The sequence below is a fragment of the Kryptolebias marmoratus genome, linkage group LG8, assembly GCF_001649575.2.
Source record: "Kryptolebias marmoratus isolate JLee-2015 linkage group LG8, ASM164957v2, whole genome shotgun sequence".
Lineage (NCBI taxonomy): Eukaryota > Metazoa > Chordata > Actinopteri > Cyprinodontiformes > Rivulidae > Kryptolebias > Kryptolebias marmoratus.
The window spans coordinates 23,739,272-23,758,591 of record NC_051437.1 but is presented as its reverse complement, the minus strand read 5'-3'; the positions used below and the strand labels follow the sequence as shown (position 1 = coordinate 23,758,591).

General features: G+C 37.5%; 1 protein-coding gene across 2 annotated transcripts in view; it reads right to left on the bottom strand.

The window, feature by feature from the left end:
• Positions 1-19,320, bottom strand: part of cfap74 (cilia and flagella associated protein 74) — a 41,837-nt gene that overhangs the window by 11,644 nt on the left and 10,873 nt on the right. For both annotated transcript variants that reach the window (XM_017411198.3, XM_017411200.3), the window contains exons 15-24: positions 17,365-17,431; positions 16,756-16,845; positions 16,115-16,300; positions 15,700-15,817; positions 14,354-14,454; positions 12,676-12,798; positions 12,449-12,570; positions 8,788-8,916; positions 2,594-2,681; positions 217-390 (exon numbers count right to left, since the gene is read on the bottom strand). In XM_017411198.3, the coding sequence (XP_017266687.2) occupies positions 217-390; positions 2,594-2,681; positions 8,788-8,916; positions 12,449-12,570; positions 12,676-12,798; positions 14,354-14,454; positions 15,700-15,817; positions 16,115-16,300; positions 16,756-16,845; positions 17,365-17,431 (1,198 nt within the window). The remainder of the gene's footprint in view (positions 1-216; positions 391-2,593; positions 2,682-8,787; positions 8,917-12,448; positions 12,571-12,675; positions 12,799-14,353; positions 14,455-15,699; positions 15,818-16,114; positions 16,301-16,755; positions 16,846-17,364; positions 17,432-19,320) is intronic.

The following is a 19,320-nucleotide window of genomic DNA, read 5'->3' as shown; positions in this document are numbered from 1 at the left end:
GGCTCGACGTAACAGCAGCAACTCGAGCACATTGCTGCCCCCTATATGTCAAGAGGATAAATAACACCTTTTCTGTTCAAATTGCCAACCCGCCACAGTGGCGTGTGTGTTGATCTAATTCACCCGCCACTTCAAATATTTACCCGCATTTGGCCGGTGGCGGGTGCTAATTTCCACCCCTGATCCTAACACAGGATGAGGTATTTAAGGAAGTACCTCTGGAACAGCCAAAAAGCCAAAGTCTTGCGGCAGGAGGGACAGGTTCGTGAGGAGAACACTGCTCCTGACTGACTGGAAGATGGAACAGAAGCCAAAGTCCATCTCAGTCTGGTCAAACTGCAGATCTGACGATGTCACAATTGCCTGGACAGTAAAACGGGCGGGCTGGAACTAAAAGGGATATTAAAAAAAAGAAAAAACATACGACCAGCTTTTAGTAGATTGGTTTAACAAACAACAAGGAAAAATATTTATTCTTTTACATTTATTTATGCTCTTTTTTTAAAAGTACATCACAACTTTTTATTTAGATTTACCTAAATTTAATTTTTACCATCATATCACTTTGCGATTGGTGTTGAACTTTCATACTTTTCAAGTCTTAAATTTGCATTTTTAATATTTACATAATAAAAAATAGAAAGAGCACACAAATATTCTGAACAGAAACCTCTTTTATCCAATTGCACTTCTATAAATACACACAGTGTGAACAGTATCTAACAAAATCAAGTTTAACTTAATTTTTTTTCAATGTGAAACTGAGTGTTTATGCAGATTACCAGTCTTCATATCTGGGCAACCACAAGATGCTTGTTTGTGTGCAATCAAATACGTAATTCTGGCTCAAAGTGAGTTGTAGAAAATGAAATACCAGCACCGACCCACAGGGACATCTTCCCTTTCTCTCCTTGGCTGGTCTGTCTCAATATTTTCCTGCTTTCATCAAATGTGAAAAACAGACATAAGCCAACGATGTTTCCTATCTCTGAACCATCTGAGGTCTTCCTGCAGTCAACCCCAACCCCACAGGGTTCTTCTGAAGATATGCATTTTAAAAATACTTCACAAGTTTTTGAAGCAGGAGAAAAACGGTCCATCTGCTGGATACTATTTTAAGCAGAAGCTTATTACAAATTTTAAGCTCTAGTGAACATTTAAGGCAGCAGGATAACGTGTCCAAAATAAACTAGTCTCAGCATGTTTGCGGTAATGAATCAGCCTCCTGTCACCAGGTCTAAAAATGGGACTCAACATGTTTGTATTTTTTTTTTATATTAACAGAGCTCATAGAGGGAATTGGTTTAGGTTTGGTTTAGTTTTTTCATTAAATCTGAAGCATTAATTTGATTGCTTAATAATAATAATAATGATAAAAAAACAGAGAACATTCGTAAATTTGTGGGCTGCATTTGTTTGTTTTTTTGGACCTAAGATGACGTCTTCTTGAGTCAGATCTCAGCAGATGACTGTGTCACCGTGGGCCATTGCCTTCCTGGCTGCTGCGGTGTCTGTTGACCAAACGGTGAGAGCATGAGCGTGTGCGAGTGTTTTTATGCCAGTCTTTTTTGCCAGGAGCTTAGGGCCCAGGGCTGGGGGCAACAGCTTTGGTTTTCCACAGGAACATGCTGGCTCCGTTTTTGGCTTCTTGTCGAAGCCACAAACGGTTAAATCCTCTCCTTTTCTTGTCCGTGTAGAGACATAAACTACTGGATGGCTGGAGAGTAAGAGGAAGGTGACAGTTTGGCAACATGAGAGATCAGATCCAGGAATAAAAGAAAAGGAAAAGAGCTGGCAAAAGTGCAGCACAAATGTCTCAACGGCTGCAACTTAACACCATAAACATAAAGGAAATATATTGCTGCTGGGTTTGGACTGGAAAAATGATCCCATTTAAAAGAATTCTGTGTTTTTCTTGTGACTGCTGCTGTTCTAGATTTCACCGAGATGTGAAACAATCTGTTTAAATATTGTTTGACAGTAATTTTCTTATCTCTTTTGTAAATGTTAAGCCCTGTTAGCCCATTTATTGTTGTTCATGCTTGTAACCATGATCAGTTTTTAATTTCACAACCAGTTTAGACTCACGTTACAGTAGTGAAGCAAACAAAACACTTAATTTTGATTTTCTTGTTGGAGTTCTTTATATTTATAATTGATGTGTCTTACAATTATTGCAGTTTTTAAAGTAATACACAATGCCAAAGTGAGAAGACTTCTCAAAAACAATGGAAAAAAAGCCTAATTTTATCATTAACTCATTGCAAAATAAAAAAGTTTACGTCTAAAATGCACTTGCCTGTTTCTTTTTGAGCTCATGAAGACATTTTCAGTCAAACAATATGGGGTTACCTTTATGCTTGGCTTATTAGCAACCATGGAGTAAGTGGGCCTTGAGGGTGGGAGATAATTTTAGCTTGTTACCAGCAAAATAGGTTACAACCTTCAGTGGCTCTGCTTCTGTTTGTCACAAAGTAGGACTCCAGCTCAGTGCTGCACAGTGAGCATACTGTCTTCAAGATCACAGCGGCGTTTGCTTATGAGCTAAATGCAGCTTGTAGGTACTGCGTAAAACACAGAATATAGTACAAACCTGGCCTGCAACTTGCACTGTCATTGGAACTTCAAGGACTCCTGTATCTTTGTCAAAAAAATTCTCTGCATCTTTGGCGAGGGAACGCCTATGAGAGCAAAAAGAAAAAAAAAATTCATGCAGAGCAGCGCTTTTTCATATGAACAACCTCATCTTCATAACTGCGAGCAGAGGCGAGCAAAGACACCAGTTATGGCTTTCATCAAACAATAATTACAACAATGATTTCAACAGGTATTTTTTTAATAGATGCCAACTATCAGCGGTCAAACGCTGCAGCCCCCCCTGAGAATTGGGAGAGAAAGATGAAGACTCAAACCCATAAGACCCATTACTTTTCTTTAACCCACGGATGGAGGATCGGCTTGCCAGAAAAAGCAAGAGAAAGATGAAGAGTGCGCCTCCACACTACTGTAGGTTGTAGCCATGGTGATGAGAGACGTAAGTATGATTCAAAGAGGACCAGCAGTCATGCACAAGCTTATGTAAAACTCCAATCCCTCAATATCACCAAGAGTCGAGAGCACAATATACACCACATATGTGTGTGTGCATGATTCAGTAACATATCAGCAGTGGTCAAATGTTAAATGCAGTTTGTTCGCCTTTTTTTTGTCCATCGTTTTTACTTCCCTCCCTTTTAGCTTTTGTTTTCCTTTCAGTTTTCTTGGCTGACAACTAACTGTCTTCACTGCCTTTCACTCATATCCCTCCTAATGCTGGTTGAAGGCTTGAGAACTAATTTGTTAATGTCAGTGGTTTAAAGGCTTTTCACACATCAGCGTTTCTTTTTTTTTTTCTCTATAAGCACAACAACCAAGCCTTAACTTGACACAAAGATATTTGTGAGACAGGTTTGTGTTTCACATTTCCAAAAACCTCACCCATATACTGCAAACATGCTGCAGAGCTCAAAGCCAGAGAGATCGCTTCATCACTGATCAAAATGAAATCTACAGTTACAAAGATCTGTTTTTTCCTTTCATAGCTTGACAAATGAGCACAGAGGGTATATTTAAGGAAGCACTCTTGTACTGCCTACTAATAGAATCGCTGCTGGAGAGTCACTCTTGAACTCGCTTGGCAGGGCAGAGTGGAAAAGCCTGGTGGGGCGTCGCCAGACCCATATGTTCAGGAGAATTTGTGGATGGATGGTGCTTCAGATTTGTCAGTGTCCTGGACAGATTTACTTGTGTACTCTTCCTCTCGATAGCCAGATTATCCACAGTAATTCTCCTTTTTTAGTTTTAAATGGTACATTTTAGATTAGTGGAAGATAGAAGATGATTGATAGTCGTTTAAACTTTAGAACCGTAAAGAATACATTCAAAGTATTTCACCTAAAACATTTAAATAACTGAGTAGAATTTAACACTAGTGTCTTTTCTAAGATCATCCATAAAACCTTTAATACAAGAGGTTGTGACCATTTATAATCCATTAAAATCCCCCCAAAAAAGAACATTGCTTTTTTAGGATATTACTTGACTGAGCAAAAATAGTTTATTTAAATTATATATGTTACTCTTGAATGTGTCTTGCTTAGATTTTACTTCATTATTAAAAAAAAAAAGTGATTATGAAAAGGATTACGGATTAGGAAGCTTTGGGGTTTTGACCATATGATTATATAGAGTAAAAATGACAGTAAATGACCATGGTGGGAATTCTAAAAGACGTGATAATCAAACCAGTTACAGCATTTGTTTGATTATTTTTCAAGCAACATACAGTCGCATTAAATTTCAGGTAACAACGTGAGCAATGTGCTAGCAGTAAAAAGCACTGGTGGAGCTGTTCAGCGTAATCTGTAGTAAATCATCCTTGTAATCTCCCTTTTATCAGCTGGAGCTGCTGGGGTGGGACCCATTGCCTGCTCTTCAGAGATTAAACCGCTCCGACAAGCAATTCGATTCAAATGATCCTGTCATGAGGTTAACGCAGAAAAAAAAAAAAAAGGAAACAACTGTATTTTTGTGTCTTAGATTAGGTAAATGTTGCCGGAGGCAAGGTTTGGAAGTGAAGCACAAAAGCTAATATTTTATATTTTGCTTGGCATTTTCACCTTACTCTGAAAAACCAAAACTTAAAGAATCCCTCACAGAAAGAGAGCTGCGACATGATTTCATGGTTTTACAAAACAAGGACATCATCCCAACAACACCAACCATTTGTTAGCTAACATATCAAAATCACAAATCCTGAATTTGCATATATCTGTGAAAAATCTTAACTTTTCAACTAATTACAACTCCAACTGCCAGTCAGAAGAAAACACAAATTATTTAGCAAACAAAAAAGCTCTCAGAAACAGAAATTTGCACAAACAAGCGTAGTATCATGCTAAGAGCATGACGTGAAACAAAAAGCTATTCAATGTAATCGTGGCGGCTGTCTTTCAAATGAAGGTTCCTCCAAGCAGAACAGGAACACCAACATGTACGGCGCAGCTCTCGATGCCGTGGAGACTAAATTTTGTAGCGTACAGAACAACGCTGCGGATGTGTGAGGGAAAAGTGTGGGCTGGATGGTGACAAATAAAGGTGGAGGAAGACAGGCAGAGAGGGATGAAGCAAGAGAAAGCAGCTTGAATGATGTGGGCAGGTTGAGCGCAAACCTTCAGAGGAGGAAGCAAGAATGTGCTCACCCTCTCCCAGAAGCCCGAGGAGGGCAGAGAAGACACAAACACCTGTGTGAAGAATGAAAGCTATGAGTCATTTCAGAATCCAGATTTAACAGCATATGTGTGCATGTGTGTGGCTGTGACAGTGAGCCCAAGCAGTGCAGATAATGAGGATTTGGAAATCCAATCGTGCTCCGGCCAGGAGAATTGGCAGTGCCATTTTAATGACACACAGCCGCTGCATGAAAACAAAAGAAAACCCAGCAAAACTCAGCAGATTGGAGAGGAAGAGCCAACCATCACAACGCAGCTTGCTGATAAATTTCACATATTCCTGTTTTCCATTTGAAGTGAGAACAGTGTCAAATTCTGCTGTGGATGATGGATGATCTTTAGGGCGTTGAGGGTCTTTTTAATATATTTTATAAGCCTGACTTAACGTAACCCCACGTTGTTGTCTCTCAGTATTAACATTATCATCAAATCACAGATGGAAGCTTTCTTTTTTCTGAACAATAAATCCCTGACGCTCTGTGAACTGATGAGAAGCCCAGGTGCCCTCGACACATGAGACTGGCACACACATATGTTGACTCAGGTCTTAGTGAGGTTAAAACCTAAAAGGTCCTTCGATATGACTTACTTTCATTATTCCACTTAAAGACCTTAAACTTTTTATCTGGATAAAAAAAATTATATTCTATCACCCGCAGATATAAAGACATTTTTTGTTACCAATTTATAAAGCTGTAATTCCATTCCTTCAGAAGAAAAACAACAACAATAACAGCTGCAGTGAAACTATCTTGTATTTTTAGGGTGTTAATCAAAGCAAAAAGGTTTTTATCAGCTACAAATGTAGCTATTTATAACTTACTAGTTTTCTTTTACTGTACAGCTAAAGCAGTACTAACGTTAACTTCATGAAAATATGACAGTAAATCACTGAATATTGTTTTAAGTCAATCATTTCTTTAAAAAATGAGCCCAATTTCAGATTTATTATTATTTACTTAATTTCAGATTAGTTAACCTGTAAGTTTCTTATGGCTGTAAATAAAAGACAATAGTAATAATAAAAATGCTATAAACAGATTTTCTAATTTCTATTTTTGTTTTGTGTTATGTATTTAATTTAACCATAACAGCCATGTCACAAATGTTTGAAAGCACCATTTTGGAGCACTTTTTGTTAGCAACAATCTTCACATTTAAGGTTTGAAGACTTCCTTTGACGTTACTTGAACCTACAAAGTGCTCCACCAAGCTTGAATGAAATTTCGATCCAGTCTTTCTAAAAGCGTCTGTTAATATTTTTCTGTTTTATCCTCTTCCTCACCTGCAGGTTTCAGATTAAAGAAAAAAGAAAAGTGAAAGGCTGCCTAAAAAAAGTTTGTTTTTTTTTTTACCAGTAAATTTAGAGTGGTGCTTTTTTCAAACATCGTCCGAGGGTCAAGAGTCATCGTGAGGGCAACTCTGATGAAGGTGAGCAACATCTCAAGCCAGAGATCACAGCAGACATGACTCGTCTCCAAGGAGCTGAAAAAAACCCATCAGCTTGCATTTTTAGAACTTTATTTGGACAAAGAATAAATCTGGAGGTGCTCAGTTTTGTTCTTAGATAAGATAAAAATGTTTGTTAATACTGTGGTTTCAGTTTAGTTAAAGGAAGAAAATGCATTTAAAGACTTCAAAACAAAAACGAGAACGCAGTCCTTTCAGGTTTTCTCAGTTTGTATCCAGGCAACTCTGGCAAAGTAAACGCAACAAGAAAAAAGGACAACTAAACTAACTGTATGACGTCGGTTTTATAGTCCACTATAAAACAAGATAATGCATTGCTTGCATTTCCTCATCATATAATAAACCCTCGCCCAAGCCAAATGACTTCTCTGACAAACTGTCATGCAATTCCTATAGCTGGTATATTTCCTTTCTGATGTGCCAGCCGTCCAATTACCATTTATACAGTCTGAGACAGAGCCTTTATTATCAAATCAATTCTATCACCAAAACAAAATGGAACAAATAAAGAACAGCCACTGAGGTTATCAACTTACTGAAGGAGGAATTTCTGCGGTCAGACTTGCTTCTCATACATTAAGTGAATGTGATGTTATCTTAAATGACAAAACTAATGATTATAACGATGATAACAGAACAAGCGTGGACAGCAAGAGCACAGGGAACTGGGTCTGGTGTCGTAGGTTATGTAAGCTGAATCGCAACCAGCATAAAAACAATGGTAATGATGGATGCAGAGAGGGAAGCATTTTGATAATAATAAATGTGGAGTTCGAAAAGAAGTACACAAACACGGAGAAACTCACGAGAGAAAGAGGTATAGCTAAATACAGAGGTGAGAGGTCAAAAAACAAGAGAAGTGAGAGAGAGAGAGAGAGAAAGAGTGGGAGAAGACAACCCAGAGAGAAAAAGTGTGATACAGAGGGAGTAGGGAGGGGGTGGAAGCTGTAGTTATGTTGGTGCTTGAACGATGCAGCATCTCAGCAGCAGCAGCAGCAGCAGCACGAGTAAAGCTGTACTCTAATCCTAGCATTAAAACTTCTGCTGATTCACTATGACAGATTACTGACATTTTCCCACTTTTCTCTCTGGTCCCCCTACTGAACGACGACTAGTGTGTGCCCTGAACCTTTTTATTATCATTATGTAAAGAAAATGTACTTCTCTTTATATTTTTAAAAAAATAAATGAGCCCAGCTATCAATACACAAAGCTGCTGAAGTGAAAGGAAAAAGAAAAACAACAGAGGGTGGGCAGAGAACCTCCCACGCAGAGGTTTTACATACTGCACACCTCTCACATTCGCCCTGGGGGTCCCCTGTCCGCTCTTCTCGCTTTCAAACCGCAGTTCAACTTCTGCCTCTCAATCTAAATATAGAGCCTGGAATGTTGTTGAAAGAATTACCAGGTCCTTCAAAGTCATTAGACACCATTATCAGAAGCCTTTATGCTCCTGTGCTCACAGTGCAGGTGCGATAAAGAAACTCTTGCATACTGGCTGTTGACTGGATGCAAATATTTGCCTTTTATGGCTCTGTAAGATTATGCTGATTCCTCTCAAAAAGCAAAGTTAACATTTAACCACCGAGCTAAACAAGTAACCAACTGTAGTCAGCGCAAACAAATTAAATAAACAGCTGCTCTTATAAGCTTATGTTTGCATTTTTGGCTACCATTTTATTTCTCATAGTTAGAATCAACCTGGCATTCCAAAAACAAAGAAGTTATTTTTGGAGAAAATACAAGCTGATAAATGATAACCAGATCATCCACTTCATTTGAGACTAAAATTTGGAGGGTTACATTTTTTATCTGCACCGTGTCTACATCCACAGCTGAGCTTTCTTTAAGAAAACTTAAGTTTTCCTTGTCGAGGAGGCAGGGCGTTAAAGCTGACAAGACTGTCGGCATGCAAGTTCAGTATGAATCTTCCTTTGAAGAGAAATAGTTTGCACTTTCCTGACAGGGACAACAAAATCTCAACAATCAGATTACCACTGCTCAAGTAATTACATTATCACGGCAGCCTCTATGTGTCCTTCCTTACCTTGGCATGAATTTCAAATGAGCGTTAAAGCTCGACTGAGCCTGGATGAAGCCGGTCTTCGGTAGGACCTCCATGTGTTTCCTCATTTCTGGGCAAACTTCGAAGGTCAGTTTCAAAGCTGTGCTTGCCCTGTAATGTAAGCATACCTTCGTTAGCACTACGCTTATTCACAAAAGGTTTTCTTACAGGGAGGAGGATCTGCGGGACAGTCTGTGCAGTAATGACTAGCCGATGTTTAAAACTGTAGTTTTCTGCTCATAGAAACTTTTTACTTTACCACTTTTAACAAGTATCATGACTTCACTGGAGGAAATGTTGTCGGGTGACTGATGTTATGTACTGGTGACATGCAGTGATGTAAAAAAGTCTTGAGTCATCCCTTTTTTATTCATAATTTACTTCCAAGAGGATCAGTGACATTAATCAATATTTCTTAAGGCTTTTCTAATATCTTTCAAAGTGTTTCATTGGACTTTGGCTGATTTTCCACACATTTTAGTTTAAAAAATTAATAGTTTTAGAAGAATTTTTTTAGTTGCTGTGTTGTTTTGTTTGTCTGTTAAGCCACTTAACACTGATCTATGAATTATGCAGGGATAAAAGACTTTATCTAATAAAGTACATAAAAATGTCATATTGCTCAAACACAAGACAAAAACAGTTGACAGAGGTTCTATTTTTTAAAAGACACCTATAAAATTGCCTTTTTATGAAGAAATAACCCCAAGTTCAAGTCTTATTTCCAGGATCTCTAATGACTGTACCAGTGCCTACAAACCTTAGTTATAAAAGCAGCTTGTAATATAAATGGCTCTTCATTCTGGGAATTCTTTAACACATCCAACAGCAAGTTACACCTTCACAAATGGTGAAAGAAGCTGAAAAGAAGTGTTTACTGAAGGTGAGATATATGTGATAACATTTTTGTGTTTGCTATCATCTTCAATGACACACAGATGAGCCATGAGCCGAGTATACGGCGGGAGTCTTCAGTTTTTGATTCCCCCCCCTCAATTTAAACGACCCACTTAAATAGTCGGGTCAACCAGATGGTTGCTTCCCTGAGGCAAGGACAAGCAGGGACATTTGGGACATATTAAGGCACTATCTTTACCCCTACTAAACGATAACCTTCAAACAACTCTCCGAGGAATATTTACGGATGCATAATCATTTTGTGCAATCAGGCACTTTAACTGACAGGGGCATTTAGCTAAGTTGCCCACTTTTACTGGCAGGATTTGGTTATTTTTTTTCTTGAACAAATGATTAATCATGTAAGAAGTATAGTTGGTGCATTCCCTATAAACAGCTTTTTTTGGATAAAGGATCATTGAAGACATTGCAGTAATTGTTGGAGATACAGTTGAATATGTCAAACCAAATACTGACTTTTTGAAGGACAGTAGATAAGATTCTAACAAAATAACCCAGGAAAGACTTTATTACACTATTGGCCATAACCATACACCTTCTGAAGATGTTTTAAAACCCATAAGCTTATTAAATTCAGTTAAAGCAATTTTAATGCTATAATAATAATAATGCTCCATGTCCTGCTCTTAAAAAAATCACAAACTGTAGAAGAATAAATAATCACAACATTTTTAGATATTTATTTTGGTTTTGGTTAGTCAATTAGCTTTGCAATCTTGTTGAGTTTTGTTTCCTACTCTGAAGCAATTTACATCTTAAATGTTCAGGTTGCTGATAACCTTTGCTTAGTTTCTCTACACTTTTTACCTCTTTTCTTTCCTTGATTTTGGGATGTCTTCATATACGTATCAACATTTTCGACAGCTAAGCAAAAGGTAAAATGCTATGCAAGTAAAGAAGTCTTAAGGGTTCTCTTTTTCTTATAAATACATAAGGAACACATGCAGAAATTGGGTTTTCTATTTTTTTCACAGCCTCTGGCTTTTCTTGAAGAGGCCCAGATGGCTTAGCTTATTTATTCTACCTGCACTCCAGAGTCTCATGGGATGCCAAGCCTTAAAAACAGAAATACTCTGAACAGCCAACTGACAGGACAATGCAGTACTGTCCACTTCACGACCATAATGCAACTCATACTTCAAAATAATAAACTTGAAGACTTGATCATCTGTAAGCAGTAGTGTTTATGTTTTCATGAGTAAAAAACTACAATCAACATTAACAACCCATCCCATGTCTCAGACCAGCTAAAAAGACTCAAAGTGCATTCAGATGAGGTATAGCTGGTACATTTGAAATACAGCAGTCAGATACAAACCAAGAACAGAAGTGTTTGTGAAAGAGAAAAACAAAAAACAGATTGGTTGGGTTTTTGTGGCCTGAGTTTGGGAAAGAATAATGCTTAACCTTCAAGCTGGTGCCAGTGGAGGCTTCAAAGTCCAGGTTGACTGTTTCAAACATGAAAATGAAAAACGCTGCCAAATGTGTTCAGGATCTTCAAATGGTTGGCTCACAAGCAAAAGTAAAAAAAAAAAACTGCGCATCTTAAAGCCTCTTCAAAAAAGTGCTTCCAATTAGCCGGAGAGATATTTAAATCCATGGCACACAGGCAAGATAGACACATTCAATCATGCTTTGTGCTCCTCTTTTAACAAATCTGTCACAAACTAAAGAGTGCTTGTGGGATATCTATCTATTCAAAGACAAAAAGTGACAAATTAAGCGATGAAAGCAGCAGCTCCCTTATTGTTCCCCCCCCAACAACCTGCCAAGCTATTTTGTATTCAGATTATTGTCTTGGTGGCAGAGTGACATATTGCATAGTCTGCTGGTCCAAGCTTTCGCGTTTCTTTACTTGAAAAGCTGCAGTTCATACAGACACACTGTCATCATCATGTTGTCACATGTGCTGGTGTGTCAGCGCACCAGATGGCAGTTGTCACAAATCCCCTGCCCCCCACACACACTCCCTCCCCCACATGATATGACACAATGACTGCCCAGGTGATGGAGCACAATTCTGCAAATGTTGCCCCCCCCCCAATGGTGTATTCTTAACCTTTGGTGAAAATGTATCACATCCATAATCAAAAAGGATTTACTTTGGTTCGATGCTGTTGTAAAACATTCAGCATTGGGCTGTGGGAGTGGGAGCTTACTGCTCGGTCCCTTACATCATCATCTGTTTATGAACATCTATCTGCTGCATCTCTATTTTTATTTCATCTGCACATTTGTTGAATATCTCACTGCGCTCATTGGCTCTAAGAATAGTTGGAGAGTTTAATATTGGACTGAAATGTAAGAATTCTTTGTCACTTTTAAGGGATTTCCACAAGCTGTTGTTCAGTGAAAATGCCTCTTCTTGCAGAAGATGAGTATGTGAAGGAGATTTAGTCTTGCTTTTAGCAGAAAAGTCAGCATGCTCCATCAGCAGCACGTCTTGAGTATGACAACATGTAAAAACAACAACCATTCATTTCTCCAGTCAACTCATTAAAGGTTTTCAAGCCTCTTTAATTATTTATTAGGATATAATTATCTTTTCTGAAATCATGCAGAAGAGTGGTACTATTAATTGTGAAATTAGATCACAATAAAGTGTTTATGTAATTTGGCTTGAATTGTTTTTAGTTTAATATTACTTTAGAAAAATTACAAAATGATAATACATGAATTTTGGCAGAAATTGTCAAAATTAATATTTCGAGGCTTTGGGACCCACCTGCTTTGGACCATGATACTGTCTTGATAAAGGCGGTCAAACATGCATATTTTCAGGTCAACATTGGGCTGAACCACCCATACAGGGATGCTGACCGCCACACCTCTCACCAGGACAGGGATCTGTTTAAAGCAGTTCACAGTCACAGAAAGCAAACAGAAAATAACTCTAGCAGTTATTATTAATGTGGAATGTTTTTTTTTTTACTTTGAACAATACTATCTTACTGGTTGGGTGTTTTTGTCAGAGAAGTTGATGACAAAGTGCAGTTCGGTCACTCCTGGAATGGTTGGCGTAAATACAACATCCAGTTTGATGCTCTGAAATGGTCCAATCTCTCCTTCTCTAACCTGAGCAGAAAAACATCAAACATGACAGGAACACATTTAATCCAAAAATAAAGTTCCATATAAGTAAAAGATATAAAATTTTACATGAAAAATCAGTAAAATGTTGAGACTTTTTAAAAGTAAACAAATACATGGTCCTAATTCAGCTGCTGTTTAGAGCACAGAGGAGTTGTAGTTTTGCAAACTTAGGCCGGCTTCATATGTGTAGTAGTTTGTGGGACAGTCTGGTTTGAATTCAGATCCTACGTTACCAGATTAGAGCATAAACAGGAGATTAGAACGCGTCTCAGGCATTTCATCTGCAAGATATATCAAGTTTCATTACGAAGCCTATTTTTCGTGTGTACCACAAGCATAAGGGAAGGTGTTCTCAGCTAAATGTGCAGCCCATTTATTAATTATTCCTTTTAGTTTTTATTAGCAACAGCATCAGTTACCCAGTAGATCACATAAAACTAAAGTCACTGTAGATAAAATGAAATCACTGCAGTGGAGGATGCAACATTACACTGAATACAACAGAGAAGCTGTGTGCTCCTCTAAATAACACCATTGAGTCGAGAGCCATAATAAAAACAAAAGAAATGAATATGCCATAGTTTCTAGATGACGCAGCAAGTGACTCAATATTGTGCGGCCCTGATAGTTTGATAAATAATCTGCCATTTAAGACACCAATTTTCAACAGTCAAAATGACAACATCACAGCCAAGGGCATAAAGACGGATGCAACACACACAGAATAAGCACAGAGGGAGAGGTGATGCACCATTAGACCCCTGCTAGAGAAATTTAATGAACCCTGACCAACTTCACAGATTCACATGAGGCATGAGGCACAAACAGCATCACTGCTAAAAACAAAACAGAGTCAGTGTCCTCTACAGACAGACAGTGGCAACGAAACGCCATCATTACATCTAGAATTGATTATGATCTACTGAACAGATCACTGTGGGCCCTTCGGATAAAAGAACCACACAAATGTATTCTTTTTTATAGACTTTAGTCAGAAAATGAATTCTTGAGGGAAGGCTACATCTTTCAGTTTCTCCACTGCTTCCTCTCTAACATCACCACTGACTGTGCCACAAACAAAACTTGTTTCGTTTTGGCTCAGAACAGTCTGATAACAGAAACTGTGAGCTTTATAAAATGAAAACTTTGATTAGCTCAGGGCTGTTGCACTAAAACAGTCAATTTCAGTTTAAAACATCAGTAACAATGGTTAGAAATAGCAACAATTGCATGAATATTTACAGTGTGTATGCTGGCCAAAGGCTATGTAAATGTATTTGACAGATACTTTGAGTTTGGACTCCTCAGAAAACAACCAGTGCATAAAATCTGAGGTAGATGATGATCATTTTACAGTATGGGTACATTGTGTTGGTGTATTTGTAAAGAAAAATCAAGCAAAATTATATATTTATAATGTATTTTATCTGCCAGCAACAGAAACATACTAAATGTGCTTTCACAGTTATTAAAAACATGAATATAAACGTGTTGCTTTAAAATATTCTTAAAACATTTTTTTTTTATCTGTACTTACTAGTCCTAGTCTTATGTCACTAGAATCTGAGGGGGTCTGGTCTCTTTGTGTGTCCCCATCCGAGGACAGACAAGTCTCAAGGACAGCTTCTGGACCTTTCTCTGAAAAAAACCCAACAATTTATAAAGACAGAGACTCAAACTCAAACTCACACAGCATAAAACCTTATAATTGATCGTTTTACAAGTAATTGACCAACTTCCATATAGGAGCAGCCAACTCGCTAAAATCAAGGCCATAAAAACAATATGAGTCTGTAGTAAATATGATAAATAGTACATAACCAAAATTTGGTCCTGTAGTTGTCCATTGTTTTGTTTTTTACTTGATGTGTAGACTTAGTTTTGTTTTGTGTAAATAGTTTTGCTCTAAAAGGTCACACCTTTCTTCTTTTACGTACCAGATCTACTGCACGCAAAACATGAACCGCTGTCAGCTTGAGTTAAAAACTGCAGCACCAACGGGCTAAAAATGAGTTCAGCATTAAAGAGGAATGCCCTACAACTGTGAATGGAAAGAAGTAAAAAAACAGGGACAGAGCAGCACAGCAGAGCAGAAGCACACGACTGAAGAGCTTATCAAAGCATCAGTGGTGGAGTGCTGAGCGCAGCGATGAAGATTTCAGATGTGGAGGAACATAAAAGAGGAGATGTGTGCTTTTTAGCAGCTGTGAGAGCAAGGTGAACTTTGTGCTTTCTGTGTGTGCCCTTCCATACATTGTTCTTACAAGGACCTTATGTCCTAGCAGGAAGAGATAAATGAGGAGATGCTGTTACTCCTCTCTTCTCATTTTTTTATAAATTGTTTTATGCAGATTTGAGGCTTTACAAAATTATATCTAAACACAACTAATATCCACCATGATTCTGTAAACAGGTACACCAGTATGCTGAACTACATATTATTAATCTGCTAATCTTTGCCATCTGCTAAACAAAATTTAAAGCTTACTAGAATATCAGTAGGTGTGCAGGAATAAACCGAAATAAAATATTTTTACTGAAACCAGATTAAATTTGATAAAATTTAAAAAAGAACACCAATACATTTATTAACATTACTGTTATTTACTAAACTACATGTCAAACTCCAAACAATGCTAAAAGAAAATCAGAATTTCCAATTTTCAAAGGAAGCATGCTTAGTGTAATAAACAACTAAATTATGTCCGTGTTTGTACTTATTCATGTTATTTGTGCAGGAAAACGGGAACCGATCAGTTACATGTTGAGAAAGGTCGTGTCTTTTCATTTATTCCTGACACACGATTCAGCCTGAGATCTTTCAGAACTTTAGTTCCACCTAAAATGGACATCTATTATCTAAACAGTCCACAATAGTTTTACCAGGTTGCTGGGATTCTCCGGAGCACTCTGGACTCTGCTGTTTGGGTTCGACTTTTTCAGCATCCGTGGAAGCTGAGCTTGTGTGGTTGCTGGATGCTGTGTTTTCACTGCATGTCTCCTGTTAGCAAAAAAAAATCATATTATTGGATTTTATACATGGTAGTTTTGAACAGCATGTTTACACATATAAATAGAACTCTGCTAAAGCCTTTAATACACAAATAATTTTAATTTTACACTTTTATCTGCCATTTCATTCATTACAAAATCACATTACAAGGCACTGGAATATCTAATGTAAAAGCAACAAAAATGTTACTGTGACATGAAAAAAAACATTTCACTGCTGTCATCAAATTTCTCTCAGAGGACGTGACAAATAAAGCAACTGTTGGGGCTCGTATCCATTTCTGACCAAGCATGAGTTGGCAGCAGCCTGGGATGACATGTGGACATGGCTTGTTTCTGGACTGAGATGTGTGGAGGTGTCCAGGCTGAAGAGGGTGGCCAGGGCTCCCTTGTTGGTCAAGCTGATAGTCCGTGAAATAGTCTGGCCAACGACATGCGAACCAAAGTCAATGAACTGGCTGTCAACTTCTGGCTAGAGAGGGAATATATTCACACAAAAAGGAGAAAAATCATATGCACAAGTTAGCATGCAGTGAAGGGATGTCAGCCTTTGTCCTTGATCTTACATACATTGATACATTTATTTGAAAAGAGACAGGGCTTAAAAAGACCATTAGCCAGTCCTAGTTTCTGGTTTATGCTACACTGTTGGAGCCTGAAATGTTACTCAAGTGTTTTGGAGATTGCCCTCAGAATTCTCCCTTTGTGGACTTTACCTGTGTATCAAACTAGTTAATAAATCAATAACTTTTATAAGCTCCATGTCTTGTCATCCAAATGACTGAATTTTTTCAGTTCTGTGCTTCACATTACAACTATACTAAACAATAAAATGTACACCGTACATGTGGAAATTGACCAATATTAAACTAGTCGTTTAAAGTAATGAGTAATAACTTTCTGTTGGTTGCATAACACTCTACTTACATTACATTTCTTTGTGGTGCATCTGACGGGCACGAAAAAAGGGCCCACTGTTGATGCAAACTGAATCTCTCCTTCCAAGTCCTCGTTAATCTGCAGAGATTGTGTGATGGTACAAAGTTTTCCTGGGAATCCAAAATCAGGGTTCAACATTTGATCAAACTAATGAAAGATGACCTCAGAACAAAAATGGGCAAGTAAATGAATTTTCACTGGCTTAAAAAAATAACACTGGTTAAAAAAAAGAAAGAATGAAAGAAAAAAAACATTTTATGCCCATGGAGGTGTGCCATCTGGCATTTTAAGTCAGCTCAACTAAAGAAAGGAGCAGGTATTTTTGATCAAACCTGCATATAAAGACAAAGAGGATCACGGTTTCATTTATCTCTGTGTAATTACTTAAAGAACACTGTCTCATATTTGTATGGGAATTTTGTATGGGCTTCAAAAATTAATTCTTTTTAGGTTTAACATTGAGAATTAGGAGCTGAACTAAAACGACAGTCTTTAAAATATTAAGACCGGATGTCTTATCAGTTCTGATACACTGAGGGCGTCTCAGATCTTAATATTATAGCTGCCATGTCTACAAGAAGCAGTGAAAGTACTAACCACTGGTTGGAAAATAGCCTGCACATCACAGGACATCCCAGTAGATAAGGGACCAGGAGGTTCAAAGCTGAAACACAAATTACAAGGAATAAACATTACTAAACTGAATATGAACTGAGTGCAGCTTGTACGTATGAGGAAACAAAGTTGTATGGAGTCAGCACTGAAAGCATGGCTAATTGTTACAGTGCTTGTTAATGTATAAATATGATACACAGACCAAGGCAGAAATAAAGTGCAAAACATTTCTGGTGTCAGAGTAATGGGCACAGCACACATTTCTCCAAATAAGATCAGCAGCTTTAGATAAAATCCTAAAGATATAAGAACTCCGAGGAATGAAGCAGATCGTAGATAAAGGAGATAAATGGCATTCCTAAAAGAAGCTCAGTCTCATAAAACAAGTTGGTAGGAAGTTTTCTTTAACACTTATTGTATCACAATATAAACCATACGTAGGAGCAAAAGGTCTATTTCCAGACAAAGAAAAAGATTGAGGACAGTGAGAAGCATGAACTCAAAATAAGTATCTGACAGCAAGTTTATGTTAACATTATTGCTACCCCCGAGGAGTTTGATAACTTATTGCCCTTCTGGAAACACACAAGGGTCAATCAATATTAAGCCAGCCAAAGGAGCAAACACAAGTCTCAAAACTCAATAAACAAAAATATTTAGCTATGAGCTTTAATGGAATATAACTAAATATACTGAATACTTACTACTATGGGTTTAGGACTGAGAAACCGCATTAGGCTAATACAGAGGTAAATATAAATACAATTACACTGCCTGCTGTTTTGTTGTATAAAATGTGAAAAGTTGATGTTTTTTGCTAGAAGAGACAAAAGTTGTGCATCCAAAAGTAGAAAGAACAAAAATATTATTTCTTGTTTGGTCTTATATTATAGTTTAAACTCTCTAATGTTGAATAATTTAAAGAATAATTTTATTTTATTTGTTGGATTTTTTCTTTTTACCCCAAAATACCAGAGCTCAATCATAACGTTTACTTGAAAAAACATTTGATGACCCTTAGAAACCACAATATAATGAATCCAGACTCCCGCCCTCACAGAGGGGAAGTGGGACAGCACAGCAGGTTCAGTTGAAGCCAATTATTTGAAGTTGAGGTGAGAAAGTTGTGGTAATCTGGCCGAAGCTGCGTTGCAGCGCACCACTGTGATTTGGAAATGAATAAAAGAATCCCACCTGATAACCTGGTGGTAATTCCAAAAGTCACATTGCACTTTTAACAGAATGATATTGTTCTCCTGGCAAAGTTCTTTATCGGAACTATTGGTTTTTTTTTTCTAGCTTCAAGACAGGTGGCATAAAAAGACGTGAAGGAAAATAGAGCAGTTCACTTGGGATTAAATGCTGAGTGAGGCAGTGTTTGAAAAAGCCTTGCACAGCCCTATATAAACTGCTGCAAATGAGGCCATACTCTACATGGAGTTTGCTGCAGAAGACAGAAATGATGAGTCTAAAATCCTGGTTTTACAGTATCACCGACTGTTCTGTCTTAAATTATGCATTCTTAGCAGTCCCCATTGGCTTCTCCCACAGTAAATCAATAACACTCCCTGTTTATTATTCATTTCAGGGATAAAACACCCTCACACCCATTCTCAACCATTTCTGAAAACAATTTACACAAAAAGAAACATCAAAACTCTGTCTGATGTTTGCAAATATTAATTGAGTAACTTTTCTGTTCTTTTTTAAGTTAGTAAGAAATTATTGAAATTCCAACTAAAAAACTAAGGGACAAGTTTTAAACTTATATATTCTGTTAAGTGTTATGTGTTTTTCTGAAGTAAGTCAATTAAATAAACTGCAATAGAAATTGCAATAGAAACCTGTCAACATTTTGGTTTCAACAGGACACAACCATATTATGTGTTTACACAAAGCTTCCCATATGAAGTTCAGATAAATCAGCACAACTAATGC